The 25,391-nt window shown below is 34.7% G+C and overlaps 1 protein-coding gene across 2 annotated transcripts in view; it reads left to right on the plus strand.

Moving 5' to 3' along the window:
- The window catches only part of Sema1b (Semaphorin 1b), a 47,333-nt gene that overhangs the window by 14,897 nt on the left and 7,045 nt on the right, over positions 1-25,391 (plus strand). Inside the window, exons 1-4 of one of the 2 annotated variants that reach the window (XM_053764089.2) lie at positions 16,601-16,934; positions 23,163-23,302; positions 24,326-24,422; positions 24,910-24,961. In XM_053764089.2, coding sequence (XP_053620064.1) covers positions 23,212-23,302; positions 24,326-24,422; positions 24,910-24,961 — 240 coding nt within the window. In that variant the 5' untranslated portion in view covers positions 16,601-16,934; positions 23,163-23,211. Of the gene's footprint in view, positions 1-16,600; positions 16,935-23,162; positions 23,303-24,325; positions 24,423-24,909; positions 24,962-25,391 lie in introns of those variants that run through there. The other variant, XM_053764098.2, reaches the window with a different exon arrangement.

Here is a 25,391-nt window from a genome sequence, read left to right on the forward strand (position 1 = left end):
TAAATAGAGATAATGGCACCTATATCTCTCCCGCTCGGAACAAATAAAGTTACAAAGCCAGCAGCCCGAGCGACAACGCAGGATAAACGATTTATTGCAACACAAACAACATTAAATCTGCAAGGGCAACATTCTTGCACGCAGTCACAACGGTAAGCCATCAATTAGCCTTAAGAGCAAGGTGTTTACCTACAGTAATTCCCATAATGTGGTAGGTCTGTCAGCGATAGTAGTTGTATGGAAATTATTAGTTTCATATGGAAAAATAACAGTAACAATCTCATTGAAAATAAGCTTGTTATAATGATTAATGTCAGAGAAATAACAGGTTTATTTATAGGCTGCAATTTATTTTAACACTATGACTTCAGAACACTTCATAAGATCCGACAACGTCAGCAAGAGCATGCTAGAAAATATAAAATATTTATACTTACTGCAAAATTAATTTAGACTTTATCGTGGCTAAATTACTCATTATTCTGCACATAAATTGTTTTTACTTGACAGAACGCATAGTTCTAGTTCTGTTTAGTAGTAATAAAGTAAAACAAGTCTAATAAATAGGCAATTAATATATAGAATAATAATTATTCTGTGTTGTACAATTAAATAAAACGTATATGGCGGCTTTCACATAAATAGTAGGTTTCTTGAGTCGTTAGACCAAACTATATGTAGGTACACTTTTTGTAACATAGAAAAAGTTGATTGATATACTACTATGGTACCAGTCAGCCATTAAATTTAAAACGTTTTTGAACTTGACTGGTGCTATTAAGTGTTATTAAGTTCGATACGAGCATAAAATAAAACTGGAACAGGCGAGTCATGCAGTCAACTATGAAAGAGCGAAGACACTTCAATTCATATAATTAGTCTAAGAAGGCGACTGCTTTGCTGTTGTAAATATTGGTTTCTAACTTTTTTACTAACAGTAGATTGGACATACTACAATTCCTAACTAAAGCTCCAACGTCAAATACCATCCTGTACCATCTCTTTTCTACACAAAATCAATGGAAAATGGGGATCATAAAGAACCACAATACATGTATAATACAAATATAATACTCATCTGCGTTTCGTACGTTATTTTGTCATGGCCGTGGCTTTTATATGTAGAGTATGCTGCGGAGGGTGTCGGAACGCGTTTGATGCATAAGTGATCAAATGAACTAGTACAGTCACTGACAAAATTGACGATCAAATCGATTCTTAAGTCGGTGCCGTAGAGTCTATTACATACTTTAATCGGAAACTATACCAGTCCGGGTCGACGTTCTGTTGCGCAACAACCCGTTACCTATCATTTAAATTGGGTTCGGATTTTGATGTAGTTACCCAGTGGGACGGGCCCCTTGGGCGGCAAGATATTCCACTTGAATCTGAGCACAATAACCAGCAGATTACACACAGTACGTGACTGGAGAACGCTTCTTGGAGTTATATGTCATTCGTTTCGACAGACTTTGACGTAATCACAAAATGCATACTCTCCTGTGTTTACAGACTATTAGTTGCATTGCAACCTTTGCATATTACATAGTTTCCGTCACGTTATTATAATTTGTAAGTATAGCAATACACTGTCGTGTGAGATTTTCTATTCGAAACATTTTAAACTATGCACATAATATTACAACTAAGTACATACGTACTTAGCTTATTAGCTCATCCTCGTGTATTATATTCTGGTTCTGGTCCAATTTGCAATGTGGCGCCAAAGATTGCCAAACAACGTCGCCATTATCGCCACATTAATAAATAGTAACTATTATAATTTAATAGCTTAAATTATGCATTCTGTAATAGTTGCGGCATCGAAACTAAAACTAGACCTGGATTTGTTAGGAAATCGTGTCTAGGTAACTACATGCCGAGACAATATAGCATCGCCGAGGAGCATTGGAGTAGAGTTTAACCTAAATTGTATGATTGGTTATCACGCCTGTCGTGGGGCTATCAAGATCTCAACGTCAATAGAAATCCTCTTCACCCACGATTCAGCCGGGTCTAACATTGACCCTTCCGGTACATGTACTTTAACCTTACCCAATGTACAATACAATCCAATATATTCTTACCAAATATATATTCGTAATAAAAAATAACATATATTATATTTTACATTAAATTTGCCACAAATACACTCGTCAATCAAAATTTATATATCACAACTGGTCTCCATAAATCAAATATTTATCTTTGTAAATATATTTCGCGTTATTCATTTTATATCCTATTTGTTCGTTTATGATTCTAGGAACCATAATGTGAAATAAAAATATTTACATTTTGCTACACTCCTAAAGGCTCTCGAGTAAATGAATAACTTATTTGCATAAGCGAATTCGGCGAACACCACCCAGGGATTATTTAATGAAGCTCGCTAACATGACAACCAACAATAAAACATGTTTGTGGATTATTCACGTGATACTAACATCAGCCTAACGTTATATATCTACGTGGCAAATTGTGTTCTGTCTCTAAAAATTTTATTGCTAGACATGTTTTATTCTTACTTTTATTTCAAAACTATTTTCTATAATGCGAAGGTTTGAGATTGAGTAAATAATGCGAAGTTGAAATATTACAAAACAAAGGATAAAACAACGGTATAGGTACTTCGATAAATGTCTGATGAAAGCAAGGAGCATTCGCACTTGTCCCGGAAACCTGCAGAACAAGGCGATGTATCTGATCTTGGCGTTTCCTTATGATTGCGAAGATGGGTGGGCGTCGTCGGCGTAGCGGCGGCGGCGCACGCGCACCCAGACCCGTCCTATTCGCCAGTTTATGCTTACGGAGCCCGAAATAATCCACAATCGACAGCATCCGATATTGAACAGTGAGTATTACTGATGGCATGTTTGATGGAACAAAAATAACACGCGCCTTCGCCCGTGTTATGATAAAGGCCTCTACATAACACCATTCAACACGTAATTTTAAATAAGGTTGTGTACGCAAGCAAAAACCCAATATTTTCATAACATTGTATGCTTATAAGTCTATAGACGAGTATGTTTTTAAAACAATTTGGGTTTTCGATGTATTTTCAGAAAATGTTGGTATTTTACCTAACTGTATTATTTCCGCTGATTCATTTCCTTTTAAATAACTTGCCCGCTGTTTTTAAATCATCATCGTAATAAATCAATTGTTGTTACAAGTATATATTGCCATCCTCGTCTTGGAACTTTTAGTTATTCTACATTATATATTGGCAAGATAGAAAACCTAAATGCTGGAATTTAAAATTGTACCTAACCACCTCCTCAGAACATAGCACTCATTTAAATCACTACATTGGTTGAGACCAGTCCCGCCGGGGTCCACAGCGACCCGCTCGTCGGAAGTGGCGACCGGTTCTGTACATTCCTATAGATCCTGCAAACGGTCTATTTCTCAGAGTTCATTAACATGAATCTCCTGTGAGCGAATTACATGCTGCTGTCAATCTCAAGTGAAATCGGAGACAACGAGATCAAACACCCGATGAAACGGAAGCAATTACTATGAGCATTAATTTGTCTATCATAGATAATAAGGTGTATGATGTGGTTCATAAGTATTAGGTACTAATATTAGAAAGTATCATGTCATATAAGAATATTTATCTGTATATCACTTTCGTTCCTCTACAAATCGAAATAGATCATACATTGCTTATGATTTTTGAATGTTTTTTTTTCGAAGTAAGCTTCTAGGAAGTCCTAAACAGGGTGTCTTGCCTTGCCTTCATAGTTTTCTCTGAAATTCCTATGGGTTTATCAAGTCCAGAACTACGAATAAAAATTGGAACTGAAAAGGGTTCTATCCAAAATAATTGATGTCGAGATAAAATCTATGGACGGTCTAGTTCAGGATCCATATTATTGCTTACACGTCCAATATTTTAACATTCATCGCAGTTTTTAAAACGGTACTGTTTTTATGTACTTATGTATCGAATGGTGACGGTCGAACAAAGTTGGCCCGTGCGCGTGATCGACATTATGTGCGTGACATATCTCTTTGTTTCCTGTATAATACAACCGTGACATTCATAATTACTCACTACAATATACCCCTTAACGATACAATTACGGTTATAAAGATGACTCTTTAATTGTTATATCCATGGATTGATACAGATTTAAAATTTCAATCTGCTATAGCCAGCAAACAACTTCTTTTTTCGAAGTAAGTACTATTTTCTACGAATAAGTTCATGTCCTCTGCCAAAGATTTTAAGAATTCTTTTATATAATTTTCAGCCATATTCACATTCAAATACTTATTAGAAATTAATATTTTAATATATATTTAATATTATAGATAATTAGTTATTTTATCGTTATTGCAAGGTAACTTGACTTGATAAAATAAATGCCACCTTAAAAATAAACTTAAACACTAACCAAATTCATCCTTCAGTTGAGGCTACGAATTTAGCTAACATCGTTTGCATTACATGGAACACGAAACTTTTTCCAATTACTTAACGGCATGTATTATCCACCGTTAAATAGAATTTAATGCAGTTTTAATGTTCTCTGAGAATCAAAAAGCCGATTAACTGAACAACCCGTCGCGTGATACAACATTGCAATACACAAATTGCTATGGAAAAGACAATAGAACGCCGCTATTAGATGAACAATAAAAAGTTTCATTCGAAGCCATTTTGATTTAGACGTGAATTGCCAAACATAATGGCAGTTGAGTGGCTTTAATCAAATATTACGTAAATTCCCATTGTCAGTTATTATAAAACGATATGCGCAGTTCAAACGCCCTCAGCCTACTCTTAACGAGATTTTGAACCTAACAGTACAAATAACAAATATTTAACAAAAACAATAATTACATTCAGAGAAGATCAAGATTTAGGAGTGTTTTAGTTTAAATAAAATACTAAAAGCGTTTCTAAATTTAAAATTGTAAAAAACTAATAGATAGAAAACAGAACCTTATTCATGTGCGGCTGCGATTCTTTTTGTTATAGTGTCCCTACCTATGTACAGTCCTACGTAACAACTTGCGGAAGATAGCTACTATACTTTAGTTATAGTTATATTAATTATACCATTTAAATTTTCTACTAATAATGTTTGCTATCATTAAAGCGCCACGGGTTGTTCGTCACGATATTGATGATGACAGAAAGCTAGGAGTGAGTACCAAAGCGTTTCAATTTCACAATCGTACAGTAAATCAGTGATATAACCATAACGAGCGAGCTAAAATAGTCTGGTATTCGCTTTCGTTAGTAGTTATTGAATGGATGCGGCGTCGGTAGCCTCTTAGAGTAGCGACACAAATTGGTGATTACAAAAGAGCAGCAATTGAGACGTCATGACGCAGGAAGAGGGCAGATTGAGACTTATGTCTGTCTGTAATGCAGCTCACGCAATCGTTGCCTTCTGCTAATATTCAGAATTGGAGCTGTTTCACTTCAACTGAATACGTCATTTGAAATGACATAATCAGGACATGCACAAAAGTACTAGTTTTGGGATTTTGGATCACTGATTCTTGTAAGCCGTATTCTACATGGCTGAGGGTTGGCTGGGTTTTGTGGCAATATTATTGAAGTGGTTTGCCGTTGCCTTCACAATTTCAATAAAGGTAATTACTAGAAATTGAGTGAGTCCTGGAGATTCGTAAACATATGTCATACTCTTTAGTCTCAAAACTTTATAAGTAGAGATAGAAATAAGACTCTAACATTATATTACATGACTAGCTGCGCCCGGGATCTTCGCTCCCATGGGAATTTCGGGATAAAAATTACGCTATTCCAGATTATAATCTAATTCATTAAAATTTGATATAAATCCGTCCATTTCGTATGAAAGAGTAACAAACATACTTACGTGTATAGTAACTACACACATACATCCTCACAAACACATTTATAATAGTATCAGCAGGTTTAGTAGGATGAAATGATTTATTTTTGGACATGTAATAATTACGGTGGAGAAAGTTATGTGTGCACTAACATGTATTGTTATTTGTTCTCATCTCAACTCACCATTGTTTGACTTACCGACCTGGGAGCTGGAACTGGAACGCACACACATCTCATTGTGGCCAATCATTAATGTTTCTTGTGTTATTTCCATTGTTAATTATATGGGAAATTTGAAGCATACATACTTCATGAATAGAAATTATTTTATAATAACAATCAATATAAACTTGACGAAGTTTCTAATATGTTAAATAACTAAGTATACTTATATAAAATACATTACGGTTATACAAGTACCGTGGGATATTTAAGCGAATGTATTAAACATGTCCTTCTATAAATCATCAGCAGCGCAATTGTTATAAACCAAGCTAGAATAAATCATTTTCAACAATAAAATATAAAGGAAAATCAAGGGAACAATTTCAGTAACAAGTGTAGGAGATGTATTTAATTGGCTGGAAAGCGATGCGGCTGTGCGCGTGCGCATTGAAGCTGTAGGCAGATGGTGAAAGTGCGGCCGGAGGTCACGCCCGTTCTGGCCCAGTGTCATCCTATTGGATCGAGGACACAACATGATGAGAGCTTAGATATAATATTTTATACATTATAAACAAGCACATAAGAAAATCACTGTTGAGACTGTTTCTCCACAAATCATGGTATGTGTTCATGTGCTTATACATTTTTTTACAATGATATTTTTCCCACAACATCGTGATAACTATATAAATGCTAAAATACTATCACATCCATAACTGCGCCGCTATGAGTAAGGGTAACTAGTGCCCATCAATTATATATTGGAAAAGATAAAATTAATGTCGGTACTCTCGTTACTTGGCATAGAAGATGCGTTTGCAACCACGTTCAGGATTTCTGATTAAATAAAATTTACGAAACAATAATTTGCGCGAAGAGTTGTTCGATTACGCTTTAGCAAATTTCAAAATTTATACCTACGTTTTCTATTTATTAAGCAATATGTCTTAATCCTTTTAAAATTTGTCAACAGACGAAGCAATTTCGAAATAATTTGTGAGTATAAGATAAGATGAAATCGATAACACGAGATGAAATTGTTTCGTAGCGTCCGAGCATTCGATCAGCAAGCTGCAGCGAGGCACAAATTGGTTGACGCTGAGAAAAATATTGAGGAAACAGGAAAATTACTTCAGTAATTGTAGAGTAGTATTTTTTTTACCAAATTATAAAACAACAAAAATAAATTGTTTTTGTCTATTAAACTAATTTTAAGAATTATTGAGATGTGATTCTCAATAATTCTTAAAATTAGTTTAATAAGTTCAGTTTTAAAGGTTGAATTGCAGTTACGTCTTTGCATATTCCGAAGCAAAGAGTTTATATTTCTCTTTTTCTAGGAGAAACTACTACGTAATAAATAAGACTTATCTAAATAAGTAACTATTTCTGCATTTAAATTATAACATTAAACAATTGAGTTTTAAGCTTTTAACTTGTAATGATTTAAATTTTACTACTTACTAGGTAACTATTTGTTAATATATATTATTTCACTTAAAGTCGTCATACATAATGTTACATATTATACTTATAACAAGTAAAAAAAAAAGTAATTATATTAATAAAATAATTACATAAATATTTTTGTTTTCTGTCCAATTTTGTGTAAGGGATGGGTATTTTCTGTACCTCTTTTACTTTATCATTGGCCAGCGGATCTCATTAACACCGTATAGATGGCCCCGGAAAATGTTTCATATATTTCACGCTGTATTAATATCGTTAGTTAATTATATAGGTCACGCCTCAACTTCGAAAACAATTGAATTGATTGGTCTAGCTTTTGCATAAATTCAGTCGTTGACAGCAATAATTAACAGAACAGAAATTAAGGTAATTACTTAAGTTTTAAAGTAGGTTATATCTTTATAAAACAACAATAATATAACTATATATATATTTGTCAGTCTTACTCATCAAGACCGATTGACAGAATAAAATATAATACGCATAATAATATATTTATGATGTTGAAAATCAAAATCAGACCTAAACAAAATAATGTGAATACTTTAATATATTTTACATCTGTATGTGAAGAATGTAATGTCATGATACTATTCTTCTCTCTCCAAGGTCTCCGCCATCTCCTTTCATATTCTACCAGTTATAATTAACAGTTGCCTACAAAATGTTTAGAGAACGGTATGTGTGACTTCTTAAGATTTATTTTACTCATTATCTATCTGTCGTACAATTTAAAGCTATAACTTTCTGATCTGACTCTTCTTATATACTACCGCAATCAAACTATAAAATGCATTAGGTACTTTAGAGCTCCTTTCCCATGGTATTTCGATGTAAAAGTTCTCATCAAAATCGATTTATTAGGTACATTTGCATCGTAGTAAAAATATTCATCCATCCATGGAAACTTTCTCATATATTATAAAACTTTACAAACGAGACAGCTAAGTGCATTTCAACATAAACGTGTAAAACCAGCCATTTTATTGTTATTTTATTAGAAGATAAGTTATCATTTAATGGAATATTTTATTATAGTTATTTGTGTGAACCTTAATAAAAGGGAAAAGTTGGTTAATATTAGAAAATATTTTTATTCATAAACCGACATAAAACTTGCAGATTACGAAACCCAATTACCTGTGCGAAATATGCGAGTGCAATTACCACTGAGGAGTCAATGAAAACTTCCCAAGGCTCATAGCGGTGTAATTACTGGGGCTCGCAAACGAAGCAGAAGGCTGTAATGAGTGTAATGATAGGCATCAATGACACGCCGGACGTCCGTCCTTTGGAAACGACGACGGAAAATGTCGCACAAAGGTTAAAAGGATGTTAGTTACAATACAACATTTTGAACTGAACGATGTTGACCGAGTTGTTCAAACTAGCTGTTTGTTGAAACCTGTGTGAATATTCAACGAGTTTGCGCCAACTAGAGCGTTACTTGCATTTAATATTTTGTAATAATTTTCAAAATTTTATAGGTATGTAGAACAAAAAATGTTAAAATAAAATAAGAAAATTCTTTTATTTGTGATGGATAATGGCTTTTGTTTGTAACTTCGATCGAATGCATTTTTTTGAACTGTATACAATATACATACATGACTCGTAGGTAAAACTACATTTACTAAAACCCTAATACGTATCTTCGTTCAAGTGCAAGACAGATACCTACTATTGATTAGATTTGAATAAAATAAAAATTATTAAATCGAAGAACGGCCAGCGTCAAGAAGTTTTTATTTAGGCTTGTTTACTGGCATGACATTTAAATTCTACGATAACATGTGATCAATAAAGTTCGTCTTGCGGCATCGCATCGCAGCAGTCAGTGCGCCGATTACATATTTAATAACACCGAATTCCGAAGACATTGCTTAAAATGTTAATCATAGCAACTAGGATATCGACACATTGATGTCAATTTCATCAACTCTATGATATTATATGTTGCGATATGATCTGCAGGTAAATATTTTGAAATAAATTTCAATATTGACCAAGAACCATGAGTCTAGTGTAATTGCGTTGGTGAGATGTTCATTCATATCCAATCAATCTTAGAAAACAAAGAGTCAAAGCAGAGATAATTTCTCTACTAGGTCTAAAATCTGCGTGTTTAATTATCTACTTATGTAAATTTTGAGCACTTTCAAACTCTGTACAACTTTCAAATGTACTCTGAAGTATATTTGTTGTACGACTAATCATACAGCTATATTTATTCTATGGTTGCTTTTTTAATATACCTACAAGATTGTTTTGTATGTTTTATCATAAGTATCAGCCTACGTGTAAAAAAGAGAGATCATTATGAGCTGTAGGCGTTAACACCAACACAAAGCTTTTTGTTTAGATGTCATTAAGAGTTGTCCTACTATATAGTTGTTAAAAGCCTTTGAACTAGTATGTATAGACAAATAAGGCAGATGTCACTAAATTCCTAGTTTACGGAATCCTAGAGAGAAATCGGAAGTTTTTACACTAGCATATATATTTGTAAATATATCACTTCCAAAACATGTACTTGGAGTTGTACATACTAATGATTTACATTAACTTACTTCATAATTTCTAAATCAGGCAGTCATGTAAGCAAAATATGAAATTTAATAAGTTGGTGACAGGGTGGTTACCAAAGACAGAGCTCGGCTGAAATACGATAGGGCAGCACGTGTCGATTTTCTGCTCCAATAGGCAAATTAAGCGACGGCAAAATTTTAAGGAAAATATTTTATTAGGTGGCTATCTGTTTTAGAACTAATATTCATCATAATCTTGAATTGAATAAATAAATTAAATTATCTAATAATAACTATAGTAATTCTGAGCCTATAGAGTTCTCACTAAATTCTCGTAAATAGATGTAATAAGTACCCGTAACTAATAGCTTTATTATTTATCTTTTTAGCTCATTATAATATAGAAAAAAATATGTTCGTGTTGTACCTAGCATAAAACTCTTTTACAAAACGTGTGAAAATTTCGTATCGTGCGAAATCTGAACGCGTGGGACTATTAGCGTGGGGAACTTCGGGAGTTGGGAACTATTGTCCTTGTATCTTATGTCCTAGCTGATTAGTAACTATAGTAGCTTACACTGTGTTTTATAGTTGACACTAAACAATACATGTGTGTTTATATGGTCGTGTGGGAATCAGCATTTTGTGCGAAGGCGACTTTTGTTGTTCTATAATCTCACGACCCGCTGTTTATTTAGTGTTTCTCACACTCACTATTACTTGAGATCAATTACCGTGTATTCCTGTGCTAAGATACAATTGTGGCCGCCATAAACGGGGAAGTAAAATCTTACGTCGAACTTTAATTAAGAACTACAAGCTTCCGCGTATTGTTGGTATTGATTTAATCGTGTATGAACGCACGCGATCATATATACATCGATATTTTTTAATAATCATGCTTCTTCAATATTCGTTTTATTCGTACTTTTACATTCGTAATTATAATACTGGAATTTCGGAGCTTTACAAAGCCGATCGCTTCGCTACATTATTCCTCAAAATCTAGTCTCTATATAACTCTTCAAATACAAAATATGCAAATTCAAAATATGTATGACGCCAGTTTCGGCATAAGTGTATTAAAAAATGCGTATAAAAAGGCAACGCATCAGTGAGTCTTTCTGCGCATGGAAGGTACGGTGGTTATTTAACATCAGTCAACCTGCAAATCCGCACGTTTGCATTGGTCTATCCGCATGCTTTGATATAAAAAAAATAGGCTGAGACGATACTATCGCAGTAAGGCAGCCCGCTCTCTTGGGAGCTGAACAACCACATGTGACGTCACGGGAACGTCTCCCGACTCTTGATCACGTACCCGCTCGAAGCACACGTCTCTGTTCCATTTATTCCCAGAAATACTACAAATACCACCCGTAGATATTTTCTCATTTATAATGGATGATTCACTTCTGGATAACCTTGAACTTCCAATACTGTGTTGTTATAAATTGACGAGTACCTACGTTTAGTTTTACCATGAATAATACGGAAGTATTTAAATATATTTTCGGTACTATAATAATGTGTGAGAATTATATAGAGGTGTGATAATTATTGTTTCCGATTATGCGATAAATTAATTAAGTAAACACCTGTCTTAACTGCAGTTTAATGTCGATGACTCAATACTTGTAATTACTAAACTAACAAGTCAGAGACTAATCAAGAATATAATGGTGGTGATGAGCAAGCAAATGATTGCATATAGTATAAATACTACTTAATATAAATTTTATGCAGTTCCTACCTACTATTGCACAAGACCGCAGATCATATTATACCTTAAGAAGATAAGAAGTTGTTAAATGGTTTTTAGTGTTGACCACGTACATCCTGTAGCCTAGAATAACTTGACTATTTCCAGGCCGAAACACCGCGTTTTGCGCAAACAAAGTAAAGCGATGAAGAAACAAACGGAGCTCCACGTTCGCCGAACATTACAATTCCCAAACCGTCCCGTGCTACACGCTGGATGTTATCGTCCTTTTGTTCACGGCTAACTTGCTACACAATAATTAATAAAACCCGTACATGTCCTGAATTCTCTCGCAACGATGTTAAAAATAAAAGCATCTGCGAACACGAATGTAAACATTTTTATTTCCATCTCGTCAAATGCGTCATTTATGAGAAGGCACATGGCGAGGCGAGCCGTGATGTCGAACATGTGAAATGGGCCGGTGAATACACGGAGCGATTCGATACAGGAGGAGGCGACAGATGAGGAGTCTCCGCAGTGGACACGGGTCAGTGAGACACAATGAAGCACTTCCTGCGTGCGCCGCCGCCGGCCTGCGAGCGCGACCAAGGACAAGCCAACTGACACGCGAGCAACTGCCCCGCGTCGCCTCTGCTCTCATTATCTGATAATGTAGACTTGAAGCATTATCGGAAACTAAAGCCACGAACATTTACAATTTTATTTAAATAGATTGATTTGGTTCATGAAACTTTATACAATAATAATGTCTTATAAAATTAGGCAGCACGCAATTTCCATGATCACTAACTACATGGAATATTTATTTACTTTTTTACCAACGAATAACGATGGAAACATCATCTGATTCAATTGATGTGAAATTAAATCTTAAGCTTGACTTATTCCACATAGGGCGTAAGATATAATTAATTAAATTGAATAGCAACCCGCGCAGGATAAAAAGAGCGTGGTCCAGGTGAAGCGGGTGACCGCGGCTGACCTCGTGCCAATTACTCGCCCATTAGCACTGGACACAATACGCCGCCATTAGGCGGATGTCCACCTCCACGACCCGGCACCCGCTCAATTTGCATTTGTTTGGAATTAGATCGTCACCAGCTTTGTGTCACCTGTAATTCGACTGCATCCTGTAGAGAGCCTACTGTAACTACTACGCTACAAGAATCGTCACCATTATGACCAAATTTAAAAAAATGCGTCCAACATTTGAGTCTCATTTACGGTTGCAAACTGTTCTAGTAGTATTCATATTGTGAAGTCAATATGTCAAACAGTATCAGTAAAGGTTTGTCAAATAAATTCTAATTTAGGTACAAGTACCTAGTCCATCATTGGAAGATGTTCATTGAAAATGTTTCAATGAACATCTTGAAAATCTATAGAAATTATTTCGAAATAACAATGATCTAATATCCTAATAACTACGTCGTATAAATCTAACTATGTAGTTAGATTTCACGATTTTTTTCGTGCTAAGCCTGTCACATCCATCGCATCTACAAGAACTTCATACACAATATTTCCTTATTATATCGAAACCCAGGTATAAAAATCTATATTTTTGCTCGACAAATCTTCAGACAGGTGGTAATGACAAATGAGACGTTACATCTTATCTCGGGCAAAAGATGTATCACCAGTTTACTCTGCGGAGTGAAATGTCGCGCGACGTCGTTAGCAAACCCATCTTGTTCAAGTGTTGGAAAAATCTTAAAAAAGTCTTTAAAAGGAAAAGAACTCGATCGGGTACACAAATACTTGTCTATTTACTTGAAGCTTCCTAGAAAAGTATAAACGCAAATCGTAGATATAAATGGCAACTGTTTCTTGAATCTCTAGACTAATATTGTTGCATCTCTATATTTTAATACAACACTAGTTCCATACAATCTTTCATCCAACCCCTTCTGGTTAGTTTTCAGAAAACTCTGAAACACGTATTCATTAATTTGTTGCAAACAACCAAAATCCAATTTTCAAGTCACTAACTACAACGGTGTATAACTTTCATATAAACATTTTACACCCCTTTCATCCCCTTCGGGGTAAAATTTCAAAAAATCCTCTCTTAGTGCACACCTACACTCCCCCAGGGAACCTACATGCAAGATTTCATCCTACGCCCAGTACTTTCTACTGTACGTTGTCTGTCAGTCAGTTAGACACTCAGTAACGCAAAAGTTGTATATATATATAGATAAGTACCTATTCTTATATATACTTCATTTCAGTTCCCCTAATATTTTAAATTAACAAATAATTCAGCCAGACATCACTGCACTCTATTATTCTCATCTAAGTAGGTATTCTCAATTCTCATGAACCAATGAATAGCTAAAATATTATTTTAGGCAGGTATATTTTTGACTCAATGAAGTTGTAGTAATTTTGACATGGTAAATCCCTTACTTTACTATGCATAACTGGTAGGTATAACTATTATCATCTAGTCGATATCTCCATCCCTGATCCGTACTTACTAGTACGGATCTAGCGCTCGTCCCTCTGGAATTAACTTAGTATTTACATGAATTTATTACATGAATATGTTATAAAATTTTGCTTTACTATCAACTTAATCAGGGGAGCTACCTCAAATGACGCATTTTCATGCTGTTTGCTTGAAAATAATTTTATTAACGTTTTTTAGATGTTTTACATCAAAATATTACAGACATTCGGATGTGGCGTGCCGCCAGTTTCAGGCACCTTTCTGTTCGGTACAACAGACCAAGATATCAGTGACAGCGACGTCTTTCGTCTAAATATATTGTCCCGGCAGTGGGCTCTCCACTGATATGCAAATAAGCTGCGCAGAGATCGTAAACCGTTTCCTATCAGATCTTGTAATTCGGGGTTAAGACTTTTCTTTTTTGAAATTATACAGAAGATACTTTCTTTTTATGAGGCATAGAAAATGAAAATAAATGCACCGAAATAACATTCTGGATATACGATGTTAATTATGCCACAACGCCCACAAGAGATTGTGGAGATTAAATACATAGAAGGATTCCTTCTGAAGTAAAGAGTACCACTTGTCCTCTTTACTTCAGAAGGTGTCAATGTTAATTACGTAATTTTTAATTTGACTTTAAATTTTGGTATCATCGTCAAAGTGGAAGTAATTATAGTATTCCCAGACTAAGCCGCCTCTTCACTAATTTCTTTTTCGCAACTACAGTACCTAGTAGTAATAACAAATTTCTTTTTAAATTTCGCACGTAACAAATCTTTCGAATATACGGGTTGTAGCTGCCACTTGGTACACTTAATTTATACAATATGGTATGATAAAGTTGAGGAAGTTTCGTAACCTACTTCCGATTTAGTTATTCTTAACAGAAGTTTCATTAAAAAACAGGAATAAATTAAAATACTTAAACAAACCTATTTCATTTTCAAATTTATAATAATTATATTAATTTAAAAGTTAATTATACTTGGGCTCGACATTTGAAATAAAGTCTTGTATTAGAATTGGTTTTGTTCAATTTTATTTATAACGTACCTATTGACTGGGAGATAATGAAATTTAGCATATGCCATGTTAACATTATATTAAGTTGTGCGATAAAGTATAAATAAATTAAAATTAGAACCCGTAGTTGTGCAATAAAGTATAAATAAATTAAAATTAGATCGTATATTCGTAAATGGTCAGAATTAGACACCAATTTGTATTTCTGTAAATGACTGTGCACTCTACATTGGAAACAAAAGTTTTAGATAAATATTTTTTGTAACAAAATAGCTAAAAGATTTTTTTTTGTAAGGTAATTTATAGTAGTTATATATTCTTTCCTGTGAGAGATCAGTTCGGAGCTCACTCGAAGGATGCGACTGCATAATAGAATTGCCGCAGGTACGCACCCAGGTAGCACCTGTCACGTACAAATCTTGCAATCGTAAACATGAACCATTTCAACCATCTTTTTAGATTATATCAATTTAATAACTTCATGTAAAAAAACTTGTTTAGCAATTTAGGGGAATTAACTTTTTTGTAGTTGGTGCAAAAGAATCCTAGAAAGTGGTATACAAATATCTAGTAAAGTTAAAATTATCTGAAATCATTACTCCCGTGATAAATATTTGCATAATATAGATAAAGCTTTAATGGAATATGTACATTTATTACTAGAATACACAAATGAAGTGAGAAATTTTTTTATGTCACAATAGCATAATTGCTCTTGTGTCTTAAATTATAGAAAATAATACGGGTTGCTAGCACTGTTTTAACAAAAGCTTCTCTTCCTCCTCGTTCCCCTCATGGGCCTTCGAGGCGGACAATAGCGGTGGCTACATTTTTTGTGCGTGCGCCCGAGTACCTGCGAGTCGCAGCGAGGGGTGGACTCGTAGAATAAACGCTAGGACTGCCACATGTGGTGGTTGCTTTTGATAAATATACAACATTCGCTATTATTCAACTTATTGCTACGTCAGATCTGGCTGTGCCCGAAACTAAGATATTTACCATGAAAAATCGTTTTATGTCACACAAATATGCAATGCACATTATGGACAACATTGACCGCTAGAGTAGTAAACTTGAATAATATTACAATTTCAAGTTTACCACAAAAAGTTCTGTGATCGTAAAGTTTTGTAACTTTCAAGGTCTAATTTTACTTTTAAATTTCCCGATCGTGCTCATAATCTAAGTGACCAAAGGGTAATTACCCTTTACTATTTCGATTCGTCGAAGACTATTTATGTTTTATAACCTCTCATTTATAAGCGTCAACATAAAACAAAAAATATCGTAAGCTAGCGACGAGCGACGCTGTATCGAAACATCAACGCACGCGCACGCTAGTTAGAAAAAGAGGCAAACAGGGCTGTCGGGCAAGTTCGTGCAGCGGGGCGCTCCTGTCGCCAGTGCCGCCGTCGACTGCGCCGTGGAACCACGCACTACGACCGCTCCTATAGTAAACACACCACACAAGTTTCTGTTGCAGTTACTACTTCAGAACCGGTTTTACTTCTTGTGATCAAAGTGACAAGCCCTGATTTTGTGGTCGCTCCGCCATCAGTGTTCGATTTAGTGTTTGTGACTACGCCAAAGTACGGTTTTTTTTAATGTGGTGAAGTGTTTTATGTGCTTGGATTTTAAAGTTTTTCATAATGCAATGACCTATGGATCGGGAATCGAGAGTGATTGGATTACTTAACCGATGCAGAATTGAATGAGGTGAGGACTAGGATATGATCGCGTATAGGTACTTGAGGGTAGAGAAATAAATGACTTGTAGAGTCGTTGAGCTTTGTGGAGGCGGTACAAACAAAACCCGTCGAATGGGGGAGCGCAGGAGAGAGCGCCATTGTTGACACGGCAAGCAAGCGTCGCTACACGAACCAGTCGACTCTATCGACTAAATTGTAGAGTCAAAAGCACTGTGTGCTGCCCTCTTTTGTTGTGTGTAAGCTCCACAGGGGCTTTAATTTAGAAAGCTAATACTGGAAAAGAGTACTCCTAAACGGAATAAGTATACCGGCAATTACCTACATATTATTATCAACATTCTTTCAATTCTCTATTAAAAATATGATGCTCTGCGTCACAATTAAAATAAACTGAATCATTTTCATAATACTAGATAGTACTGACAGATAAGATACCAGGTCTTCTACAATTCAGTAAGTCGTAATCTCAAAAACAATATACCGTCTCAAAGAAATAAACTAAATGTTATCAAAAGGGTAAATTAGTTACAAACAATTATCAGAAATAAAGCATTTATCACTGTTATGATATTGACAGCAGATAAGAAAAAAAGTACGGCAATCCGAGTAATGATTAAAGAATTTACTATAAGAAGTAGTATTGTTAACTATATCTAAATGAGTCATTACTCTTCGGGCGACCTTTCAAATATAAATAGAACAAACAATTACTCGGATGAGTAAATCAAAACGGTAATGAATGAAAGACATTATCGCATCCTGTCGACTCATGTCGCTCACATTTCACAGATCAAAATTCCAGATGTTCCCGCGCAGATAAACCATTTACAGAGACAATGTGGGCCAACATTGAGAACAAGAAAACTGAGAATAAAAAATCTTTTGTTTTTAAAATTAACACGTGCTAGCAGAATACACACACGCACAATGCCAATCTCAGAAAGTTTAAGTTAAACCATTACACTTCGGGTGAGAATAGAGAAAATATAGGGTTTCTTTGATTTTGTGTGTGTATTTCGAGTGTGTTATTGCTAACACTGGTGTCTGATTTTATTCAAGTCGCTTGTAGGCATCTGACATTACGTGTACGACTGGCTACCTACCGTCATTTTATGCTTATAAATCATATTGATGTTCTTACCCATACTCATTAAAAAACGTGAAAAATATTCCTATGATATACTTATTAAAGTTATACTACTTATGTAAGTTATACTTCCTCACGATATATGCTGAGCGGGGGACATTTTGGTACACCAAATTTATGTTTCTGTTTATGTAATGTTCTTTTGTACCAAATAAACATTTTTTATTTCTTTTTTTCTTTTAGTTTCGAAGGACCAGCAAAAATCCATGGTCCTTCAATTCCTACATTTAACACGCAAAAATAATTTCAGCTATAATGTTAACCAGTTTTCTTGCCACTTATAATAATATAAAATTTGTAAGATGAGTATTCAATGTCGTAGAAGTTGTAAGCTATTATCATTTAGTTTACGGCTAAATAATCAAGACAAAAAGCATCACTGTATGCCCCAGTAATGAACATTCCAGTTACATCATTCAATGTATTTTTTTTTTGGTCCTAAAAATTGCGAGCAACCCAATAAAGTTAGTTACAGAGATTTAAGCTGAAGAATTTCGCTCTAAGATATAAAATAATTATAAGTTTCCTATTACTTGTTACAAAAATCTAATAATTCAATGTTTTCCATTAAAATATATATTTTGGTAAGATACCTATGCCATTTTTATAAACAATCAACACCAAAAGCTGTAGAATGGATCCAATTAAAAAAGTAGCGCACCACCTACATAGATATTATTTCAACGGCTAGTATCTAACAATAATTTATTAGGTATATATGTCATTGATGAATGAACATGCCGTCCTTATTTCATCAACCAATCTCATCACAATTATTTACTCTCACTAGAAAAGGTTCCTAACGCTTCAACAGAGAATTTATTTTCAGAGTTGATAAAATTTTACCAGAGTAGATTTACTGAGAAGTATCATTCTCAGTGCCCACATGGTATTTCTAAAATTGTTATAAACCTATATAAAAGGATAAGTATACAAAACTCCTAGGTAACCTTGCCCCTTCGTTCACAAAATCCCGAAAATCAAGATTAATTTCTGATCAGAGGTTTCTATTTTAAAGGCTAATTAATATTTTATATAGTTCATGTTTTTCCTACAGCCTTACCATTATGGAGAGAGAGATTTCCTTTGCATTATTTTACTTACCATCTGGACGGATGTGTGTGTAGTCTATAGTTATAGTATATAGTATGTAGTTGATCACGCGAACTTAGACCTCGACCAAAATTTTACAAAATTGTGAATATTTCAGAAACGAATGAACCGATTTTGATGCCCCATGAACTTAAAATTTCTATTGGCATATCCTACATACCTTTTAAATTTCATCAAAATCGGATCAACGGTTCGAAAGTTATCGCATTACAAATAAACAAACAAACATACATACATACACAAAATGTATTTTTGAAGTAGACCTTCATATCGATTACAAACTCGATTTTGATGAATGAAGATAAACCGATATTTAATGACTAAAAGCGCAGAATAACCACGCTGGAAGTTAGCTTTGATACCTGACATACTTTCATTGGTAATGTGCGCTGGCCGCTGCGTTTCTTAACTGTACTGTGGAAGTAACTGGCAAACGAGGCCTCACTAATTGCTTACAAAAACACAACCATTCCACAACCATCACTTCTGTCATCATCTTAATATTCATAAAGCCTGGAACAGACTGCTTGTGCAGTTTGATAGTATTATGATTGTATGACAATACCAAACAAAAATGGACTGTGAAGTTACCGTCGCTTTTTTTTACCATGAGTGAGTGCCTATTAGACAATAAATGGTAAACCACTACATTAACATTGGTAACAAAGTATCTAGTAGTAGTAGTTGTCTTTATTTAATTCTTCGTCATGATACAGAATCTTTTAAATATGAAGTACAAAAATAGACAAAAACTAACTGCCCTTCTAATATAAATGGAATATCATCAAAAACAGCTTACGTTGCATAACGAACATTACTAACACATTTATTTGCAATTCATATACAAAGCACCCAAAATTTCGCAATGAAAGCATTTGAACCGACACGTGTCGAATCAAGAACACTTTCAAGTCACACCACGTACTTATCCCTCTGTCCCTATCGTCTCTTTTAGAGACACATTTCATGCATGTGACAGTGGCAATAGCGGCTATAAATTGTATGCTGATATGGAAAAATGGAGCAAAACCGTTTTTATCGCCTCACATAGAATAGACGTCCCCGCATGTTGGCTCACCGGTTCTGCGGGATTACTTATTGCGGTTGGGAGAAAAAGCCACAGCTTCCCGAGTTGCGTGGGTTCGCGTGGGACTTCAACAGACATCTCGAACGCCCCAGGCTCAAATGTCAACCGCGACTGCGTAATTGCAGTCTTATCTTATTTACAACATTCGCAGACTGGAATAATCCAGTTAATATACAGGGTTGCCGTCTTGAATTATTTATGAAATCTCGCATCACATTACACATTTTATCAGCATTGAATTAAATATAGTGGAAACTTCAGGTCTGTATCGATCTATTACACTTACCTGAGATCTGACCGCGACATCTGTTACGCTCCGAAGTCGTTTCATTAAATATTCATTCGTATTCCAACTTTATATTTTTATATCTTTCTTATTTCGTATTCGATACTAGAAGCAACGTCATATTTATTACAGTAACCTTCCGTTGCGGCAGATGTTACCCACGTACCTACGTTTATTTATTTACTTTATGAAACGAATCTCATTTACCGTAAGTATATTCGCGGTTCGCGGTATGTTCCTTGAGCGTTGTGCGATGTTACAAAGTACTGTATCGGGATTTTAGAATAACGATGCTATTACCTTCCACCCGATAACCGCCCGTTTGTTTAGGGCAGTAATTGTGCCGCCAGATACAGCGGCGATAAATTACGGGTTCGAGGCGTAATGTATCGGAGAGGTGGAATTCGCGTTAACGAGTTATAGCTTACAGCTAGCTGCTCGAATGTGATCACTTGGACCCTATTCTCTATAAAATGAATTAGGGAATAAGAAGTGATACATCACATCGTGAATGCAATGAATTGTGCGCTCTTCGGAATCCTGTGTTGCACATCTGTGCAAATGCACAACGCCTTCTGTTACTTTCAATATTTAACCCTTTTAGTTTCAACCCCCTTGTTAACAACTGACACGTGTTTACAGCAGGCCTACAATCTTTTACGGAACGATTCCAATGCACCTCAGTAAAATTTAGAAACCTAAAATTAATTTAGGTTTCAAAGTGGATCGCGTTAAGAGATGATGTTAAGTCCCTTGGACTGCTGAATTAACGGAAACCACAGTTTGAATAGTAATGGATATAAAGCGATGATCACTATTAGCCTACGTTCAATAACAAATTAATTAGGTTAATATTTAAACAATATTATAAAAATCTTTATCTTTATCTCTATTCATGATAGGTAGTCGCAAAAAAAGAGTAAAGAAGCGTTTGAAGACACTGGCCTGAAATAAACATTACTGTGTCCAATATTCTTCAGTTTCGTTACCTAAGCTCTTATTAAAATCATAAACTGGCTTTTCTGCAACATTATTCAGTTTATAGCCGCAATTAAAAGTGAAGATCTGCATAAAAAACGAGGACGTCTTGCAATAAACCGTATCGGGTTATAAAAGATGGATTTAAACGAGATATCGTAACAAAGTGGATAGTAGCGTTAAGAACAGAGACGAGACAATCAAGTTCTGTTTCTCACGATTAGTAAAATAGTAAAAAAAATATAGTATGTGAATCCTGGTGGACGGGTACGTGCATACTGTGCGTTGGATGAGCCGTGCGACCGGGAACCTGTCGATGCATTCTAAAAAAAGTACAGAATTGCCACTATATCTACACGGTCCAACTCAGTTTCCAATTATATGGTACCCATCATGAAACATATACGATTACACAACTTGAGAATTTGAATGACAGTACAGATACCGTTCACGAAGAGATTAATTAACTACCAACACAATGTCTTTCTCCAAATGTTACAAAAATTAAACTATACATCTGTATACTGAATACTTTATGATTGCAGTTTGCGTGCGCGTAACTTACACTGACCAACGACATCCTCCACAAACATCATTATTTTTAATCTCTCATAATTTTCTGTTTTAATGAATTTTAAAAGGAGTACTAATGTACTCCTTAGAACCCCAGTGTAATCACTGGAGTTCTACTGTGCCTACTGGGAGACGAAATAAACACGTTTTTACTTTACCTACTTTTTTTTACTCTCAATAACATATGCAATCAGCCTTTATACAGACCATTTCCTTAAAAATAAAAGCTTGTTAAAACCAATTTATGTTTATACCTAAAAATATTTTTGTGGACCTGTTTTATAAGAAATTGATATAACACTGTAACATTTCTACTTTCCTTGCATTCGTACAATATTACAAGCATATCATGACACTATTTATTAGCTCAATGAGATCCTGGATTTTTACTTTTGATAACAATAAAGAAAAAAAATACATGTCAGTTCATAGCAAATTCAAATAGGTACCTACAAGTAACTTAATTTTTAGGCTATAGGTAAGATCAAGGCTTAAGTTTTAAATTGAGACACTTAAGTACCTACTTAAAAATATTTATTAGGTAAGGTAGATAATACACGAACGAACAAAACAAATAACGAGCCAAATAAATAAAAAGAAAAAGTTATAAAGTATTTTAAATCACAACATTTCCAAGTCAGTGAATGTAAAGTCATCAATCAGCAATGCATTTGCAACACAAATGTTTAGATGCCACCGACGACGAAGACGTAATAACTTTCCTGCCACGACGCAATGATTCAATCCCAATCCTATCCGAATAAAGTCGGGTAAAAACCCATTGCGTTCTTTAGTGGATTTATATAAAAAAACGTTATATACGGTATATACCTAAAGTTTTTTTTTATAAATCCACTAAATAACGTTTGAGTGAGATATCTCAACATACTTCGCAAAACCTCCTTACTTACCTACCTACCCCATATAAATACATCACAATCACGCCTTCACATTTTTCATGCCTAATTAACTAATTATTCTACCTTAAATTTTTATGGTCGAAAATTGCTCACTTGTGCTGAAAACCTTTTAATATTTAACTTTGTTATAGTGTGCAGCAGAAGATGGCGTGCATAGAACGGGAGAGGTATTAATCCAAGATGGGCCTCGCGCAGGCTTTGCTGGTGCTGTTAGTGTCCGCGGCTCATGCCTGGATGCCGGATGCCAGCGCCCGCATCGAACTCAAATATGGTAAGTAAAAATTAGCGACTTCTAATGCCGTCTATACATTATCGTAACATAGTTATGCAGTTCGCCAAACGGTGGCTTCGACGTACTTTGCTGGTTTTTACTTGCGGTAAAAAAGATCATAAACAAACTACGCAATGTACGTTCATTCGACTTGGCATCTGTGAGGGACGGCCTTGCCCAGCAGTGGGACACAACATTTGTAGTGTAATAAAATATTACAACTTCAGTTCTTGAAACCAAGCTCCACAACATAACGATTAAGTACTGTGTTTAGATACTACCTGCATGCGCCTGTGAATCAGGCTGAAAGTCATCTTTCAGCCTGATTCACAGGCGCATGGCATCCCAAGGCAAACCTTTTCTTCATCTTTCAACCTAAGAAAATATCTGTAAATGTATATTATACTAAGAAAATGTTACGTTTGTTTAAAGTAGGTTCCTTTGCTATTTTTTCTTAAATACTTATAGAAACAGAATTTCTCATAAAAGTATAGATTTGAGAGCAAAGATTTCCTCCGTTATTTTTTTTTATCATATCTCGCCTGGCTACCAGACGCAGGTGCATACAAGTTTCTGAGAGATTTGACAGACACGTGAGAATTTCCCAACCGTTTGTTATGAAATCTCAAACTACCATTGTTGTTTAATCGCTATACAATGGGAACATTGTTCGATTGATGTGCACAAAAATATATTTTAAGTAGGTAGGGATGAAAAATACGACTTTTATTCGCAAATGCGAGTGATCGTTTTTCACTTTGTTATTGAAGAATTAGATTCCCTAAACAAAATAGCACATCTATTTTATTTTCTTACAATACATTTTAAACTACTTACATGTTAAACTAAGCAGTTAAACTAAGATGTACCTACTAATACGAATAAATTGTAATCTAGACATTTCGACTCGACTTTATTTCAATAATGAATGAAGAGTTAATGTTTTATTCCAGTCTCGTATTCGGTTCTATTACCCCTGAGGTAGTAATTCTGAGAAAGTTTTAATGAATCCTTATGTTCCAGGCGATGACGCTTCAGAACAGTTCGTGGGCAACACGACGGCACCGGATCACTTCCGTATCTTGGACAAAGATGATTTCTCAATAATTGTGGGTGGAAGGTCAGTAACGATGCCTTAGGTACCAATTATTGTTTGCTTATTAGATTCATATTCCGTATTCCTATAGTTTATAGAAACATTCTGGGCCAGTGATTTCTAAAACATAATTCTACAAAGTTTAATATATATATATATATATATATATATATATATATATATATATATATATATATATATATATATATATATATATACATATATATATATATATGTATATACCTATTTGAATGGGTTATTTTATCCAATTTAAGTCATATAGTGGGTTGAGTATGAATACTTATTCTTATTTCACTTCGATTACGCAAAATTACCATCGAATGACATCAGTTATGTCCATAAAAGGAGCTCCTAAGTAAATGCAGTTGAATTTTGAACGATTTTCGCCAAGCTCTGAGCTGTAATGTAGCTCTCGCGGGCTTTTTAAGATGTGAATACGTAATCGGGACCCATCTAACAGCAGCTATAAATACATTTTATTTTATTACAGGAACACTGTCTACAACCTAAGTCTGTACGACCTGTCAGAGAATATGGAGCAGGTAAATTAACTTAGTTCTTAACAACTTATGTTCTCCGTACATAACACCCTAAAAACTTATTGATATGGATATGATCTTTGCTGCCAAACCAACTTCAATTCGTGAAATAAACCGTCGCAAAGGCAGCTTCACCAAATACCTAATAAACAGTCAGTCAACAGTTTTTAAGAAAGTACTTGAAAGCCTTGCCCAGCAGTGGGACACAACATTTGTAGTCTAACAAAATAAAATATTACAAAATATACATCACAGAAAATGAACAAAATTTTAATATTACAAAGGTGCATTAAATATGCTACAAAAGGGTTGGTACCACTTAGCTTGTGCCATGACGAAGAGCCATGACGCTGAATTTTGTAAAGTATAATTCTTGTCCATGACATTAGTAGGTACTACACCTATTTATTCCATGTTCTTGTCATAATCACCA

This window comes from Plodia interpunctella, chromosome 2 (assembly GCF_027563975.2).
Source record: "Plodia interpunctella isolate USDA-ARS_2022_Savannah chromosome 2, ilPloInte3.2, whole genome shotgun sequence".
Classification (NCBI taxonomy): domain Eukaryota; kingdom Metazoa; phylum Arthropoda; class Insecta; order Lepidoptera; family Pyralidae; genus Plodia; species Plodia interpunctella.